At 43.2% G+C, this 20107-nt stretch overlaps 1 protein-coding gene across 1 annotated transcript in view; it reads right to left on the bottom strand.

Moving 5' to 3' along the window:
* The window catches only part of COL7A1 (collagen type VII alpha 1 chain), a 171378-nt gene that overhangs the window by 134693 nt on the left and 16578 nt on the right, over positions 1 to 20107 (bottom strand). Inside the window, exon 2 of the mRNA XM_083155611.1 lies at positions 5036 to 5120. Within this exon, the coding sequence (XP_083011737.1) occupies positions 5036 to 5111 (76 nt within the window). The 5' untranslated portion in view covers positions 5112 to 5120. The remainder of the gene's footprint in view (positions 1 to 5035; positions 5121 to 20107) is intronic.

Genomic DNA, 20107 nt, shown 5'->3' with positions numbered 1-20107 from the left:
ACTCTCCCCTCCCTCCACTCACTAACACCCTATACCCTACTCCCCCCCTCCACTCACTAACACCCTATACCCAACTCCCCCCTCCACTCACTATCACCCTATACCCAACTCTCCCCTCCCTCCACTCACTAACACCCTATACCCTACTCTCCCCTCCCTCCACTCACTATCACCCTATACCCTACTCCCCCCCTTCACTCACTATCACCCTATACCCTACTCTCCCCTCCCTCCACTCACTAACACCCTATACCCAACTCTCCCCTCCCTCCACTCACTAACACCCTATACCCTACTCTCCCCTCCCTCCACTCACTAACACCCTATACCCTACTCTCCCCTCCCTCCACTCACTAACACCCTATACCCTACTCTCCCCTCCCTCTACCCACTAACACCCTATACCCTACTCTCCCCTCCCTCCACTCTCTAACACCCTATACCCTACTCTCCCCTCCCTCCACTCTCTAACACCCTATACCCTACTCTCCCCTCCCTCCACTCACTATCACCCTATACCCTACTCCCCCCCCTTCACTCACTATCACCCAATACCCTACTCTCCCCTCCCTCCACTCACTAACACCCTATACCCTACTCTCCCCTCCCTCCACTCACTAACACCCTATACCAAACTCTCCCCTCCCTCCACTCACTAACACCCTATACCCTACTCTCCCCTCCCTCCACTCACTAACACCCTATACCCTACTCTCCCCTCCCTCCACTCACTAACACCCTATACCCTACTCTCCCCTCCCTCCACTCACTAACACCCTATACCATACTCTCCCCTCCCTCCACTCACTAACACCCTATACCCTACTCTCCCCTCCCTCCACTCACTAACACCCTATACCCTACTCTCCCCTCCCTCCACTCACTAACACCCTATACCCTACTCTCCCCTCCCTCCACTCACTAACACCCTATAACCTACTCACCCCTCCCTCCACTCACTAACACCCTATACCCTACTCTCCCTCCCTCTACTCACTAACACCCTATACCATACTATCCCCTCCCTCCACTCACTAACACCCTATACCCTACTCTCCCCTCCCTCCACTCACTATCACCCTATACCCTACTCCCCCCCCTTCACTCACTATCACCCTATACCCTACTCTCTCCTCCCTCCACTCACTAACACCCTATACCCTACTCTCCCCTCCCTCCACTCACTAACACCCTATACCCAACTCTCCCCTCCCTCCACTCACTAACACCCTATACCCTACTCTCCCCTCCCTCCACTCACTAACACCCTATACCCTACTCTCCCCTCCCTCCACTCACTAACACCCTATACCCTACTCTCCCCTCCCTCCACTCACTATCACCCTATACCCTACTCTCCCCTCCCTCCACTCACTAACACCCTATACCCTACTCTCCCCTCCCTCCACTCACTAACACCCTATACCCTACTCTCCCCCCCTCCACTCACTATCACCCTATACCCTACTCTCCCCTCCCTCCACTCACTAACACCCTATACCCTACTCTCCCCTCCCTCCACTCACTAACACTCTATACCCTACTCTCCCCTCCCTACACTCACTAACACCCTATACCCTACTCTCCCCTCCCTCCACTCACTAACACCCTATACCCTACTCTCCCCTCCCTCCACTCACTAACACCCTATACCCTACTCTCCCCTCCCTCCACTCACTAACACCCTATACCCTACTCTCCCCTCCCTCTACTCACTAACACCCTATACCCTACTCTCCCCTCCCTCCCCTCACTAACACCCTATACCCTACTCTCCCCTCCCTCCACTCACTAACACCCTATACCCTACTCTCCCCTCCCTCCACTCACTAACACCCTATACCCTACTCTCCCCTCCCTCCACTCACTAACACCCTATACCCTACTCTCCCCTCCCTACACTCACTAACACCCTATACCCTACTCTCCCCTCCCTCCACTCACTAACACCCTATACCCTACTCTCCCCTCCCTCCACTCACTAACACCCTATACCCTACTCTCCCCTCCCTCCACTCACTAACACCCTATACCCTACTCTCCCCTCCCTCTACTCACTAACACCCTATACCCTACTCTCCCCTCCCTCCCCTCACTAACACCCTATACCCTACTCTCCCCTCCCTCCACTCACTAACACCCTATACCCTACTCTCCCCTCCCTCCACTCACTAACACCCTATACCCTACTCTCCCCTCCCTCCACTCACTAACACCCTATACCCTACTCTCCCCTCCCTCTACTCACTAACACCCTATACCCTACTCTCCCCTCCCTCCCCTCACTAACACCCTATACCCTACTCTCCCCTCCCTCCACTCACTAACACCCTATACCCTACTCTCCCCTCCCTCCACTCACTAACACCCTATACCCTACTCTCCCTCCCTCTCCTCCCCATCTTGTCTTGTGTATACTCCCTTCTACTCGTATTATCCCCATTCTTTTTTCTTACCTTATATTCATATTCAATTAATCACAAAGTATATTCTCAATATATGTTCAAAATTCTGCTAAGAACCTGATTCTTCATTAACATACTGTAGTATGTTGTTATCACTGAACAGCTAAATATATGTCAGGTGGGGCCGTAATGTCTATTGATGTATCTATTAATGTATCTATTGATGTATCTATTAATGTATCTATTAATGTATCTTTTGATGTATCTATTGATGTATCTATTGATGTATCTATTGATGTATCTATTGCTGTATCTATTGATGTATCTATTGATGTATCTATTGATGTATCTATTAATGTATCTATTGATGTATCTATTGATGTATCTATTGATGTATCTATTGATGTATCTATTGCTGTATCTATTGATGTATCTATTGATGTATCTATTAATGTATCTATTGCTGTATCTATTAATGTATCTATTGATGTATCTATTGATGTATGTATTGATGTATCTATTGCTGTATCTATTGATGTATCTATTGATGTATGTATTGATGTATCTATTGATGTATCTATTGATGTATCTATTGCTGTATCTATTGATGTATCTATTGATGTATGTATTGATGTATCTATTGATGTATCTATTGATGTATCTATTGCTGTATCTATTGATGTATGTATTGATGTATCTATTGATGTATCTATTGATGTATCTATTGCTGTATCTATTAATGTATCTATTATTGTATCTATTAATGTATCTATTGATGTATCTATTGATGTATCTATTAATGTATCTAATAATGTATCTATTGATGTATCTATTAATGTATCTATTAATGTATCTATTGATGTATCTATTGATGTATCTATTGATGTATCTATTAATGTATTTATTGATGTATCTATTGATGTATCTATTAATGTATCTATTGATGTATCTATTGATGTATCTATTGGTGTATCTATTGATGTATCTATTGATGTATCTATTGCTGTATCTATTGATGTATCTATTGACGTATCTATTAATGTATCTATTGATGTATCTATTGATGTATCTATTGCTGTATCTATTAATGTATCTATTGCTGTATCTATTAATGTATCTATTAATGTATCTATTGATGTATCTATTGATGTATCTATTGATGTATCTATTGATGTATCTATTGATGTATCTATTGATGTATCTATTAATGTATCTATTGCTGTATCTATTAATGTATCTATTGATGTATCTATTGATGTATCTATTAATGTATCTATTGATGTATCTATTAATGTATCTATTGATGTATCTATTGATGTATCTATTGATGTATCTATTGATGTATCTATTAATGTATCTATTGATGTATCTATTGATGTATCTATTGATGTATCTATTAATGTATCTATTGCTGTATCTATTGATGTATCTATTGATGTATCTATTGATGTATCTATTGATGTATCTATTGATGTATCTATTGATGTATCTATTAATGTATCTATTGCTGTATCTATTGATGTATCTATTGCTGTATCTATTAATGTATCTATTGATGTATCTATTGCTGTATCTATTAATGTATCTATTGATGTATCTATTAATGTATCTATTGATGTATCTATTGATGTATCTATTGGTGTATCTATTGATGTATCTATTGCTGTATCTATTGATGTATCTATTGATGTATGTATTGATGTATCTATTGATGTATCTATTGATGTATCTATTGCTGTATCTATTAATGTATCTATTGCTGTATCTATTAATGTATCTATTAATGTATCTATTGATGTATCTATTGGTGTATCTATTGATGTATCTATTGCTGTATCTATTGATGTATCTATTGATGTATGTATTGATGTATCTATTGATGTATCTATTGATGTATCTATTGCTGTATCTATTAATGTATCTATTGCTGTATCTATTAATGTATCTATTAATGTATCTATTGATGTATCTATTGGTGTATCTATTGATGTATCTATTGATGTATACCTATTTCTATTACTAAACATGTTCCTATGCACAACTTACTGTATGTTACATTCTGTGTTTAATGAAAATCTTAATAAAAAGATTTAAATAAAAAAAAGTATTTATGTATTTAATAACCAGTTAAAAGCCCATCAAAATGAAGGCTTCTTCAATGTACTTTCACTTTAAACTGTGGCAGTTTTTACTTTCACTTTAAGCTGTGACAGTTTTTACTTTCACTTTAAGCTGTGACCGTTTTTACTTTCACTTTAAGCTGTGACAGTTTTTAGACCAAAAACTCTCCACCCCACCCCCAGTCTCTATCTGCTAGTATATCTAATCTCTGTCTTCACAGATCCCTCTCTCCATATCCAAAAAGTTTGAAAAAGATCAGCGTCCCTGCACAACTTGCTTTCACTTTCTGCTATTACACCTTTTAGCACACAAAGGAGTAATTTGGTTCATTAAGTGACCTCTAGTGACCACTGTCGGTACTTCACCTCTTAGACTCCTTCAAAAGGCTGCATTTGATACCTCTTACCGGCCATTTTAGTTGTACATTTGCGATTACATGCCCATATTCCATACTTGCCCACGTCTCACAACTACCCTGCCACAGAGCCACAACCTGTTTTGCCACGTACCTTCCTGAGCGGAGCTCCGGTGCGGGAGTATCAGGAACGCGTGCAGTGCCGCTAGCAGGGCAATTGACCCTATCATCTTCTATTCCTGCAAGACAGCAACCAGGTACAGTCAGTCACAGATAAGTCACAGTAATATTATATGACGGCTATAAGAATGAACATTGATTTCCAGGGACACGTTCCTGCTTTGTGCAGACCTATAAAACAGCGGAATGGTTGGTACTTTGTACTACGCCTTGGAGAGTGATAAAGTGGATCTATGCAGGGCCGTTTCTAGGGCCGAGCAAACTTGCAATTGCACGATACTGCGGCCAAAGTATATCATACAGTCTGACCGTCCGCCTGCATGGAATACTGTTAAAACTATCCCACCCAAAATGGCGGCAGCCTCAGAGGAGACACTTTTGGGACATTACTGTGTGGGGCATAATATGGTGTAAGGGGCACTATTGGTTGGGTGTAAGGTAGCTTTCCTGAGTCTATGTGAAAGATGTGCCAAGCCTTGGAGAGTGATTAAGTGGAGAGCATTAAGTGGGTCTATGTACTAAACCTTGAAGAGAGATAAAGTGGATGGAGAGAAAGGGTGAGATTTAATAGAATGAGAGATTCAGAAAGTGAGAGATTTGGGGAGAAATCTCCAGTTTTTTTAAAGCGGCAATCATTTGCACTTTAAAAATAAACTGGGTTTGCAGTGTAAATGATTGCCGCTTTAAAAAAACTGGAGATTTCTTACCAAATCTCTCACTTTCTGAATCTCTCATCCAATTAAATCTCACCCCTCCAGTTTTTTCAAGCGGCAATCATTTGCAACTTTTAAAAAAAAGGAGATTTCTTACTAAATCTCTCACTTTCTGAATCTCTCATCCTATTAAATCTCACCCAAAGTACCAGCCAACCAGCTCCTAACTGCCATGGTATAGGCTGTGGAGGCAAATGTTTTAAGCTACCATGATATGCTGTTCACTACACCTAGGCCCTTATTCAGATCAGATCGCTGTACAAAATTGGCAAAACCGTGTGCACTGCAGGTGGGGCAGATGTAACATGCGCAGAGAGAGTTACAATTGGGTGGGGCGTGTTGAAACTGAAATTTAAATTGCAGTGTAAAAATAATGCAGCCAGTATTTACCCTGCACAGAAACAAAATACCTTGCACAAATCTAACTCTCTCTGCACATGTTACATCTGCCCCACCTGCAGGGCACATGGTTTTGCCCATTCTCCAAACAAATGTCTACTGCGATCAGATCTGAATAAAGGCCATTATTTCATATTTATCCTCACATTGGATACTTGTTTTTTCCCTATTCTGCGTACTTCATCACTTTGGGAGTTTCTCCACTACTGACGGACCCTGATATTGGAAGACTGAACATCTTCTCCTAAAGAAACCTTTATATATTTGAAGACATCAATGCGTACTGTGAGTAGGGGTACGCCCACTCTTTCTTTTCCACACTGTTTGAACTTTGTAATCAGTATCTTCTCATGTTAAACCACTAATAATGCTTTGTATTTACATTTATTTTGAGATACCATCGTCTTTGATCTTTAATGTGTACAGTACATGAAAACGTGCCAAAGCAGGAATATAACATATTAAGGAAAACTTCTCTTCACGAACCCTAGACCTATGCACCTTTGATAAGTATTCTCCTCCTCCATTTCTAGATGTTTTAAGCCTGGTGAACTGATAGCGGTCAGTGATACCGCACCAGCCAATCAGCTCCAAACTGTCAAGTTACATACTCATTGGCGTAACTAGTGTAAGGCAGCCCCCGCAGCCTAATTATATCAATACACCCCCTTCCCCCGCAGCCTAATTATATCTATACACCCCCTTCCCCCGCAGCCTAATTATATCTATACACCCCTTCCCCCGCAGCTTAACTTTTACAATACACCCACCTCCTCCACAGCTGTATACTCTATCTAGGGATGCCATCGACCATCGATGATTCAAAATCATCGATGGTTTATGGCCAATGTCAAATACTTTTGCCATCAATGCAAGAGAACTAGATGGTTTCCTCCCATCGATGCTTTGCTTTTTTTTTTTTTTAAAGTGCCGGGACACGGAGCATAGCTCAGCCCCCCGACACCCGCGAATCCCAGCCCCCATGTTTTGATTGGCTTAAAGAACAATCAGTCAAAAAAAAGGTAAAAATATCGATGGCCATCCATTGCATAGTTTAACACCATTGATGGCCAGTTGTGATATTGCCATCGATGGCAACCATCGATGGCAATAGCAACGATGGCCATCCCTAACTCTATCTATACACCTCCTCCCCCACAGCTTTGTTTTATGGACGTCCACATGAAAAAGCTGGGCGTTGCCATGCTAATGCGGCCCTGGCGCAGGTGCGGGGTGTGATACAAATAATAGCAGGGCCAATCTAGGTCCGTACCCCCTTGCTGGGTATCTCCACAACTGTAATGATCAGACCAAACCTGTTTGAAGTCATTAATTAATCATCTTTTAAGCAAATGTGATTGATATTTTTCACAAAAATTTGCAACGTGAAACAGAATTATTATTATTATCATTTTATTTATAAGGCGCCACAAGTGTTTCGCAGCGCCGTACAAAGGAATGCGAAATTGACCATTTGTCTCTTGCCAGGAGACGAGCTCTGATAAGAGACGCTCGCGGCAAAGACACGGGAGCAATGCGACGGTCTAACTGGAGCGCGCTGCTCAGTTCAGCTTCAGAGCTTGTACAGCATTTCCACGGCCGGCGCATGTATCAATAGAGACGAAAGAATCAGCAGAATTCTTGTGGGATCCTTAACCCTGTGAGTGCCAACGTTGCTGTGAGAGATCCTGAAAATATCCGCTAAAAATTCCAGCGTCGCTCACATCAATTGACTTGGCTGTATCAGTATTTTTTTATTAGATTTTTTTAACGGATACTTTGAGGATCTCTGACAGCAACATTGGCACTTAAAGGGTTAATATTTGCAGGTACCCTAGAAAAAGTCTGTGTTAGAGGAACTTCCCTTCAATATTGTATGATAAATAGGGCCCTAAATCTTTGTGGAGGTAAATGAGTACCTTTTGCTGCTGATGGGAGACGTACAATTCCCCGAAGGCTACAACATATTACATCATGTAATGAATGTGGGGCAGGACATACGTCTAATAAAGTCAGACAATAACTGAGTGGAGTAATTCAGAACTCCGATCCTGTGGGGTAATAACACTCCAGCATCTCTGATTACAGTGACTGATAAAACCTGCAATAACTACAGTATGTGACTATGGGGTGATTCAGGACTCCGATCCTGTGGGGTAATAACACTCCAGCATCTCTGATTACAGTAACTGATAGAACCTGCAATAACTACAGTATGTGACTATGGGGTGATTCAGGACTCCGATCCTGTGGGGTAATAACACTCCAGCATCTCTGATTACAGTAACTGATAGAACCTGCAATAACTACAGTATGTGACTATGGGGTGATTCAGGAATCAGATCCTGTGGGGTAATAACACTCCAGCATCTCTGATTACAGTAACTGATAAAACCTGCAATAACTACAGTATGTGACTATGGGGTGATTCAGGACTCAGATCCTGTGGGGTAATAACACTCCAGCATCTCTGATTACAGTAACTGATAGAACCTGCAATAACTACAGTATGTGACTATGGGGTGATTCAGGAATCAGATCCTGTGGGGTAATAACACTCCAGCATCTCTGATTACAGTAACTGATAGAACCTGCAATAACTACAGTATGTGACTATGGGGTGATTCAGGACTCAGATCCTGTGGGGTAATAACACTCCAGCATCTCTGATTACAGTAACTGATAGAACCTGCAATAACTACAGTATGTGACTATGGGGTGATTCAGGACTCAGATCCTGTGGGGTAATAACACTCCAGCATCTCTGATAACAGTAACTGATAAAACCTGCAATAACTACAGTATGTGACTATGGGGTGATTCAGGACTCCGATCCTGTGGGGTAATAACACTCCAGCATCTCTGATTACAGTAACTGATAGAACCTGCAATAACTACAGTATGTGACTATGGGGTGATTCAGGACTCAGATCCTGTGGGGTAATAACACTCCAGCATCTCTGATTACAGTAACTGATAGAACCTGCAATAACTACAGTATGTGACTATGGGGTGATTCAGGAATCAGATCCTGTGGGGTAATAACACTCCAGCATCTCTGATTACAGTAACTGATAAAACCTGCAATAACTACAGTATGTGACTATGGGGTGATTCAGGACTCCAATCCTGTGGGGTAATAACACTCCAGCATCTCTGATTACAGTAACTGATAGAACCTGCAATAACTACAGTATGTGACTATGGGGTGATTCAGGACTCAGATCCTGTGGGGTAATAACACTCCAGCATCTCTGATTACAGTAACTGATAGAACCTGCAATAATTACAGTATGTGACTATGGGGTGATTCAGGACTCCAATCCTGTGGGGTAATAACACTCCAGCATCTCTGATTACAGTAACTGATAGAACCTGCAATAACTAGAGTATGTGACTATGGGGTGATTCAGGACTCCGATCCTGTGGGTAATAACACTCCAGCATCTCTGATTACAGTAACTGATAAAACCTGCAATAACTACAGTATGTGACTGTGGGGTGATTCAGGACTCCGATCCTGTGGGGTAATAACACTCCAGCATCTCTGATTACAGTAACTGATAAAACGGTAAACCTGCAATAACTACAGTATGTGACTATGGGGTGATTCAGGACTCCGATCCTGTGTGGTAATAACACTCCAGCATCTCTGATTACAGTAACTGATAGAACCTGCAATAACTACAGTATGTGACTATGGGGTGATTCAGGACTCAGATCCTGTGGGGTAATAACACTCCAGCATCTCTGATTACAGGAACTGATAAAACCTGCAATAACTACAGTATGTGACTGTGGGGTGATTCAGGACTCCGATTCTGTGGGGTAATAACACTCCAGCATCTCTGATTACAGTAACTGATAGAACCTGCAATAACTACAGTATGTGACTATGGGGTGATTCAGGACTCCGATCCTGTGGGGTAATAACACTCCAGCATCTCTGATTACAGTAACTGATAACACCTGCAATAACTACAGTATGTGACTATGGGGTGATTCAGGACTAAGATCCTGTGGGGTAATAACACTCCAGCATCTCTGATTACAGTAGCTGATAGAACCTGCAATAACTACAGTATGTGACTATGGGGTGATTCAGGACTCCGATCCTGTGGGGTAATAACACTCCAGCATCTCTGATTACAGTAACTGATAACACCTGCAATAACTACAGTATGTGACTATGGGGTGATTCAGGACTCCGATCCTGTGGGGTAATAACACTCCTGCATCTCTGATTACAGTAACGGATAAAACCTGCAATAACTACAGTATGTGACTGTGGGGTGATTCAGGACTCCGATCCTGTGGGGTAATAACACTCCAGCATCTCTGATTACAGTAACTGATAACACCTGCAATAACTACAGTATGTGACTATGGGGTGATTCAGGACTCCGATCCTGTGGGGTAATAACACTCCAGCATCTCTGATTACAGTAACTGATAACACCTGCAATAACTACAGTATGTGACTATGGGGTGATTCAGGACTCAGATCCTGTGGGTAATAACACTCCAGCATCTCTGATTACAGTAACTGATAAAACCTGCAATAACTACAGTATGTGACTATGGGGTGATTTAGGACTCCGATCCTGTGGGGTAATAACACTCCAGCATCTCTGATTACAGTAACTGATAACACCTGCAATAACTACAGTATGTGACTATGGGGTGATTCAGGACTCAGATCCTGTGGGTAATAACACTCCAGCATCTCTGATTACAGTAACTGATAAAACCTGCAATAACTACAGTATGTGACTATGGGGTGATTCAGGACTCCGATCCTGTGGGGTAATAACACTCCAGCATCTCTGATTACAGTAACTGATAACACCTGCAATAACTACAGTATGTGACTATGGGGTGATTCAGGACTCCGATCCTGTGGGGTAATAACACTCCAGCATCTCTGATTACAGTAACTGATAACACCTGCAATAACTACAGTATGTGACTATGGGGTGATTCAGGACTCAGATCCTGTGGGTAATAACACTCCAGCATCTCTGATTACAGTAACTGATAAAACCTGCAATAACTACAGTATGTGACTATGGGGTGATTCAGGACTCCGATCCTGTGGGGTAATAACACTCCAGCATCTCTGATTACAGTAACTGATAACACCTGCAATAACTACAGTATGTGACTATGGGGTGATTCAGGACTCAGATCCTGTGGGTAATAACACTCCAGCATCTCTGATTACAGTAACTGATAAAACCTGCAATAACTACAGTATGTGACTATGGGGTGATTCAGGACTCCGATCCTGTGGGGTAATAACACTCCAGCATCTTTGATTACAGTAACTGATAACACCTGCAATAACTACAGTATGTGACTATGGGGTGATTCAGGACTCAGATCCTGTGGGTAATAACACTCCAGCATCTCTGATTACAGTAACTGATAACACCTGCAATAACTACAGTATGTGACTATGGGGTGATTCAGGACTCAGATCCTGTGGGGTAATAATAACACTCCAGCATCTCTGATTACAGTAACTGATAGAACCTGCAATAACTACAGTATGTGACTATGGGGTGATTCAGGACTCCGATCCTGTGGGGTAATAACACTCCAGCATCTCTGATTACAGTAACTGATAACACCTGCAATAACTACAGTATGTGACTATGGGGTGATTCAGGACTCCGATCCTGTGGGGTAATAACACTCCAGCATCTCTGATTACAGTAACTGATAGAACCTGCAATAACTACAGTATGTGACTGTGGGGTGATTCAGGACTCCGATCCTGTGGGGTAATAACACTCCAGCATCTCTGATTACAGTAACTGATAGAACCTGCAATAACTACAGTATGTGACTATGGGGTGATTCAGGACTCAGATCCTGTGGGGTAATAACACTCCAGCATCTCTGATTACAGTAACTGATAGAACCTGCAATAACTACAGTATGTGACTATGGGGTGATTCAGGACTCAGATCCTGTGGGGTAATAACACTCCAGCATCTCTGATTACAGTAACTGATAAAACCTGCAATAACTACAGTATGTGACTATGGGGTGATTCAGGACTCAGATCCTGTGGGGTAATAACACTCCAGCATCTCTGATTACAGTAACGGATAAAACCTGCAATAACTACAGTATGTGACTATGGGGTAATTCAGAACTCCGATCCTGTGGGGTAATAACACTCCAGCATCTCTGATTACAGTAACTGATAAAACCTGCAATAACTACAGTATGTGACTATGGGGTGATTCAGGACTCCGATCCTGTGGGGTAATAACACTCCAGCATCTCTGATTACAGTAACTGATAACACCTGCAATAACTACAGTATGTGACTATGGGGTGATTCAGGACTCAGATCCTGTGGGGTAATAACACTCCAGCATCTCTGATTACAGTAACTGATAACACCTGCAATAACTACAGTATGTGACTATGGGGTGATTCAGGACTCCGATCCTGTGGGGTAATAACACTCCAGCATCTCTGATTACAGTAACTGATAAAACCTGCAACAACTACAGTATGTGACTATGGGGTGATTCAGGACTCAGATCCTGTGGGGTAATAACACTCCAGCATCTCTGATTACAGTAACTGATAACACCTGCAATAACTACAGTATGTGACTATGGGGTGATTCAGGACTCCGATCCTGTGGGGTAATAACACTCCAGCATCTCTGATTACAGTAACTGATAAAACCTGCAATAACTACAGTATGTGACTATGGGGTGATTCAGGACTCAGATCCTGTGGGGTAATAACACTCCAGCATCTCTGATTACAGTAACTGATAACACCTGCAATAACTACAGTATGTGACTATGGGGTGATTCAGGACTCCGATCCTGTGGGGTAATAACACTCCAGCATCTCTGATTACAGTAACTGATAACACCTGCAATAACTACAGCATGTGACTATGGGGTGATTCAGGACTCAGATCCTGTGGGGTAATAACACTCCAGCATATCTGATTACAGTAACTGATAGAACCTGCAATAACTACAGTATGTGACTATGGGGTGATTCAGGACTCAGATCCTGTGGGGTAATAACACTCCAGCATCTCTGATTACAGTAACTGATAACACCTGCAATAACTACAGTATGTGACTATGGGGTGATTCAGGACTCAGATCCTGTGGGGTAATAACACTCCAGCATTTTTTATTACAGTAACTGATAAAACCTGCAATAACTACAGTATGTGACTATGGGGTGATTCAGGACTCAGATCCTGTGGGGTAATAACACTCCAGCATCTCTGATTACAGTAACGGATAAAACCTGCAATAACTACAGTATGTGACTATGGGGTAATTCAGAACTCCGATCCTGTGGGGTAATAACACTCCAGCATCTCTGATTACAGTAACTGATAAAACCTGCAATAACTACAGTATGTGACTATGGGGTGATTCAGGACTCAGATCCTGTGGGGTAATAACACTCCAGCATCTCTGATTACAGTAACTGATAGAACCTGCAATAACTACAGTATGTGACTATGGGGTGATTCAGGACTCAGATCCTGTGGGGTAATAACACTCCAGCATCTCTGATTACAGTAACTGATAAAACCTGCAATAACTACAGTATGTGACTATGGGGTGATTCAGGACTCCGATCCTGTGGGGTAATAACACTCCAGCATCTCTGATTACAGTAACTGATAAAACCTGCAATAACTACATTATGTGACTATGGGGTGATTCAGGACTCCGATCCTGTGGGTAATAACACTCCAGCATCTCTGATTACAGTAACTGATAACACCTGCAATAACTACAGTATGTGACTATGGGGTGATTCAGGACTCCGATCCTGTGGGGTAATAACACTCCAGCATCTCTGATTACAGTAACTGATAACACCTGCAATAACTACAGTATGTGACTATGGGGTGATTCAGGACTCCGATCCTGTGGGTAATAACACTCCAGCATCTCTGATTACAGTAACTGATAACACCTGCAATAACTACAGTATGTGACTATGGGGTGATTCAGGACTCCGATCCTGTGGGGTAATAACACTCCAGCATCTCTGATTACAGTAACTGATAAAACGGTAAACCTGCAATAACTACAGTATGTGACTATGGGGTGATTCAGGTTGGTTTGAAAAGCAAACTCTTTTTTTTAATAGACAAAACCATGCTGCACTGCAGGTGGGGCAGATGTAATGTGCAGAGTGTTACATTTGGGTGAGGTGTGTTCAAACTGAAATCTAAACTGCAAGAATAACGCAGCCAGTATTTACTCTGAATAGAAACAAAATAGCCCCCAAAAGTGCAGCATGGTTTTGTCCTTTAAAGAAGGAGTAGCTTTTGCAAACCAACCTGAATCACCCCCTATGTGAAAACTGGAAATTAAGCCCTATTGTAGCATTGTATTATTCCTGAGAGGCTTCATACCCAGTAGTATTTTAGTGCACTAGACATTGTGTTTTTAATGATTGTCTGACACGTGTATTCCCATTGGGGATTTTACATTTGTCAAGTTTTTGGGGTTTTTATGATTTCCAATGAGTGTGTCATGTTTGTGCCGCAGCGATACTGGCCTGGTGCTCCATAATCATGTATGGGTAACACAAGATACAGATGTGCCCACATACATCTTGGCTTTTTTTCTCAATATGTCACAACATGTAAAACACGGCTTAGCTGTTTTCCCTAATGCATACCTCCCAACTTGTGTCCGGATGAAATAGGGACACTCGTGCGGCGAAGCCGCGCGAGTGCCCGAAAAATGGGGCGGGCGTATGCAAATGAGGGCGCGGCTTATGCTAATTAGCCGCGACCTCATTTTTATACGAGAATAGACGCTGTGCGCATGCGCACAGCGTCTATTCTACTAGATTGGGGGGTCTCCCAACTGCCACCCCCCGCAGCGGGACAATGCCTGCCGCGGGTGGGACGTCGGGACAGGACCCGAAAATCGGGACTGTCCCGACGGAATCGTGACAGTTGGGAGGTATGCCTAATGTAGCAATTTGGTGGATTTTGAAAATTGTTTGCAGCAGTAGAATTTGTATAAAGTAATAGATTAGAGGTGGAAATTTTTAGAAAAATCACAAAGCGTGACTTTTGCAGAGTTGAAGATACACAGAAAAGCTTCTAGGCAAACTGTCACAAAGGAATTGTCTGGGCCCCTTTATAAATATATACATAGTAAATACTGCTAGTACCTGCATGATAATTGTATCAGATCAATAACAGGAACGCACTGTAGAAAATACACCACAGTCCAGTGCAGTATACGGTAACATATGTATAATATATATATATATATATATATATATATATATATATATATATATAGTACATACAGCTAGTACCTGCATGATAATTGTATCAGATCAATAACAGGAACGCACTGTAGCAAATACACCACAGTCCAGTGCAGTATAATGTAACACAGGGCTCGACAGAATCCGGGGGCTAGGTCGCTATAGCGACCAGTTTCTGCTTCCTGGCGACCAGACATACTTTTTGGTGCACACTGTCCCTATTTTTTGAGTTTCTGGCTCTACACTTTCATCCTGGCTCCAAAATTTTTACATTTTTTGTCAAGCCCTGATGTAACATATATATAATGTATCATTTAAGTGCACAGGATGGGATGCACTAAAGCGAACATGTGGGGAAACCCTTTTTTTTATGATTTTTATAGCATTTTTGAATGCACTAAAGCCAGCACACTGGGGTACCGCTGCAGGGGGTAACCCTATAGAAGCCTATGGGCTTCTCTTCTCAGAGCTGTGACAGATCCCTCCCAGCATACCCTGTGGCTGGTGCTGTCACTCTGCGCGTATGCAGAGGGACTCCCGGGTCTCTGGGCTGGAGCCGCATCGCATCTTATTGCAAGAGCCGCCCTTTGTGCGAATAGTCACCTATGTTAGTGCATAGGCGATTATTAAGAATGTCGGCAAATGTGGGGAGGCGGATGTTAGTGAATCCCCCCCCCCAGCCTGGAACCTGATCCCTAGTGGAAGAGGTAGACCCAAGGCAGTGGGGCTCACCAGGGGTTTTCCCTGTACCTCTGTGGGCCAGTGGACCAGATGCGCAGATCAGTGGCCATCGGCGATCCATCGGGAGAGTCAGGCAAATTAAGCGTGTAAAAAAAAGTCCTGATTCCACAATCCCTAGTGGGTACAGGGGAACGGGATTTGTACAGGTTTAATATCCCGATCCCCCCGATCAGGGGATGGGTGTTTGCCCCAATTGACCGCTGGTGTATGGGGACCTTAAGAGTCACACTGGCTGCTGAATAACCTGCATGCTGGAATTTCTTGGAAATAAATGAGTCACATTAACATCCCTTTTATGGCTGAGTATATCCAAATATTTGCTTTAAGCTGTAGACAGAGGGTCAGTCCTGGGGACCGCTGTAATACGGAAGTGTGTGTCTAAACACAGCTTTTGGCAGCGGAGATAATTACTTAGCCTGGGTCAGACCTCACATGCGGTACTGGCTGGGATACAAGGTAAGCTTTCTGTACACTGTGGTACATGGAGTAGCTGATACTGTAGGTGCCTCGCAGAGCCTCCTCCGGGCCTGTCAGTATGTACAGGATGGCCAGATGAGCCTCAGAGCGAATCAGTCAGCAGCACATATTATGCCTGACACATGCTTCAAAGTAAAGCCTTTGGAATTTCTTAAAATATTTCGCATCCATATGGGATATACCGATTTGCGAGTCAGTCTCCTATTTTTTCATTCACTAGAACAGATGAGAACACACCTGTTAAACGTTAACTGTTTCTATGCCTCCGGCTCATACGTATGGAAACTCCGAACCCACAGACAATTTTTTAGGTCCAATCCAGAATTTGGATATTAAATCTGATTTTAGCTGGTTTTACGTTTTTATCCATGTTTAAGAAAACCAAAACCCAAGATTCAAATTTTAAATCTGAATTCCAAACCAAAACACCTGAGAGTGGTTTTGCAAATCCAGAATTGAAACCAAAACACAACAAAGAAATTTCAACCAAAACCGAAACACTAGACTCGACTCATAATTGATCTTTTTTTTTTTTAAATTGAAAAAATAATAGTAGGGTCTTTGGGTTAAGGGAGCGACGTGTCCTAAAAAGTCACCACTTGCCTCAAACAGTAACCCCAGGCATCACTGAGTCATGGTTCAGATTCAGAATCTGGGTTCTGGATTTCTTGGTAGTTAAATATGGGGTGCATTTAAGACACCGGTAGCAAGGAAAAAGACGTTGTAGGCGACTGTACATCCATGAATTAGAACTCCAGGTTTTATATGGGTTCGGAACTCTAGGTTAGCCTACAGTATCATTATAATCTACAGATAATTACTATACATTATCAGTCATTGAGACGGGTGGTGTACATATAGCGTTGCATTATTTACAGCCTGACTCAGTGACCGTCCGTTGTGTAGCTTGTAGTGCACGTCGCCGTCCGTCCCCATCCGAGGGTGTATATGTGTCAGCTGTCATCGTGACCGTATACAACCTCACTGTATGGACCAGACTGTTTTTACCCCATTCCCGGACCATACGGGGAGGTTTTAATCTTTCCCTCCAGTCTCCCCGGTGACAGCTGACACAGAAGTCGCCGCCAGAGGGAGATGGTCCGATGTTCCAGGCGCTGTCTGTTCTGGTTTTTACCCAGTTTCTGATCAAATGTATTTACGTTATTAGCGTAAATGACGACAAATACACTGTGGCGCATGGAGTAGCTGATACTGTAGGTGCCTCGCAGAGCCTCCTCCGGGCCTGTCAGTATGTACAGGATGGCCAGATGAGCCTCAGAGCGAATCAGTCAGCAGCACATATTATGCTGACACATGCTTCAAAGTAGAGCCTTTAGAATTTCTTAAAATATTTCGCATCCATATGGGATATACCGATTTGCGTGTCAGTCTCCTATTTTTTCATTCACTAGAACAGATGAGAACGCACCTGTTAAACGTTAACTGTTTCTATGCCTCCGGCTCATACGTATGGAAACTCCGAACCCACAGACAATTTTTTAGGTCCAATCCAGAATTTGGATTTTAAATCTGATTTTAGCTGGTTTTACATTTTTTATCCATGTTTAAGAAATCCAAAATAAAAGATTCAAATTTTAAATCTGAATTCCAAACCAAAACACCTGACAGTGGTTTTGCAAATCCAGAATTGAAACCAAAACACAACAATGAAATTACAACCAAAACCGAAACACTAGACTCGACTCATAATTGATCTTTTTTTTTAATTAATTTAAATAATAATAGTAGGGTCTTTGGGTTAAGGGAGGTGTCCTAAAAAAAGTCACCACTTGCCCTCAAACAGTAACCCCAGGCATCACTGAGTCATGGTTCAGAATCTCGGTTCTGGATTTCTTGGTACTTAAATATGGGGTGCATTTAAGAAACCGGTAGCAAGGAAAAAGACGTTGTAGGCGACTGTACATCCATGAATTAGAACTCCAGGTTTTATATGGGCTCGGAACTCTAGGTTAGCCTACAGTATCCTTATAATCTACAGATAATTGCTATACATTATCAGTCATTGAGACGGGTGGTGTACATATAACAGTGCATTATTTACAGCCTGAGTGGCGGGAAATAACTGAAGAGGGTGGAATGGGGCACGCTATTTATTCATTGTGCTGAGAAACATAACGGTCCGGATCCTGGAACAGCGGATCGGCTCACTCAGTGACCGTCCGTTGTGTAGCTTGTAGTGCACGTCGCCGTCCGTCCCCATCCGAGGGTGTATATGTGTCAGCTGTCATCGTGACCGTATACAACCTCACTGTATGGACCAGACTGTTTTTACCCCATTCCCGGACCATACGGGGAGGTTGTAATCTTTCCCTCCAGTCTCCCCGGTGACAGCTGACAGAGAAGTCGCCGCCAGAGGGAGATGGTCCGATGTTCCAGGCGCTGTCCGTTCTGGTTTTTACCCAGTTTCTGATCAAATGTATTTACGTTATTAGCGTAAATGACGACAAATACATATTTTATCTACACCTGCATCTCTGTATATTACGCAAAAATGGATGCAACTTGCAGCTACGTTTTGGTGTAAAGTGCGTACAAATCTGCTACTGTCCCCCTGTCTCTTGGTGCCTCCCTGTCTCCCTGTCTCCTGGTGCCTCCCTGTCTCCTGGTGCCTCCCTGTCTCCGGGTGCCTCCCTGTCTCCGGGTGCCTCCCTGTCTCCGGGTGCCTCCCTGTCTCCTGGTGCCTCCCTGTCTCCGGGTGCCTCCCTGTCTCCTGGTGCCTCCTTGTCTCCGGGTGCGTCCGTCTCCGGGTGCCTCCCTGTCTCCGGGTGCCTCCCTGTCTCCTGGTGCCTCCCTGTCTCTGGGTGCCTCTTTGGGCAGCATTCGATGCTCTTTAGCGAGCTACGACGGCGAGCAGTGCTGATTGCTTGCCATCACAGCTTGCACCGTCGAGCATTAGCCGCGAACCTCAATGTTTGGGTGGAATCCTCGCCCTTCTCTGACAATGAGGATTCCCCGGAACGTTGAATAGGGTGAGTAGCCGGCACGATGGTTAAGCGGCGAAGATGGCTTGTTTTCAGCGATCCTCACCGTTTAACCCCCTCGCTGGCCGCATTAAATACGGTAGAGATAGATCGTTCGCGAACGAAGCGGGTCTTTTGAACGGATCCCATAAAAGACTGAGGGAGCTGCCGATCCCAAAAAGGTGATCCGTTGTTCTTTTACTTTCAGTTTCGTTTTTCATTACAATGCATTTGCCTATACTCAGCACTGCCACCTGTGGCAGCTGAGATGTACTGACTCCGGAGACTGAGTTCAGTGCTGCGACTGCAAGTAAAAGAAAGAATAACAAGGCTGCTGCTGCTAGGGATGGCCATCGGTGCAGACGCCATCGATGGTTGCCATTGATGGTTGCCATCGATGGCGATTCTGCACCCAGCCAGTGATCAGTGTTT

The sequence above is a fragment of the Crinia signifera genome, chromosome 8, assembly GCF_055691185.1.
Source record: "Crinia signifera chromosome 8, ASM5569118v1, whole genome shotgun sequence".
Classification (NCBI taxonomy): Eukaryota; Metazoa; Chordata; class Amphibia; order Anura; family Myobatrachidae; genus Crinia; species Crinia signifera.
Note: the sequence above shows the minus strand (reverse complement) of the source record. Positions and strands in the feature narration are given on the sequence as shown.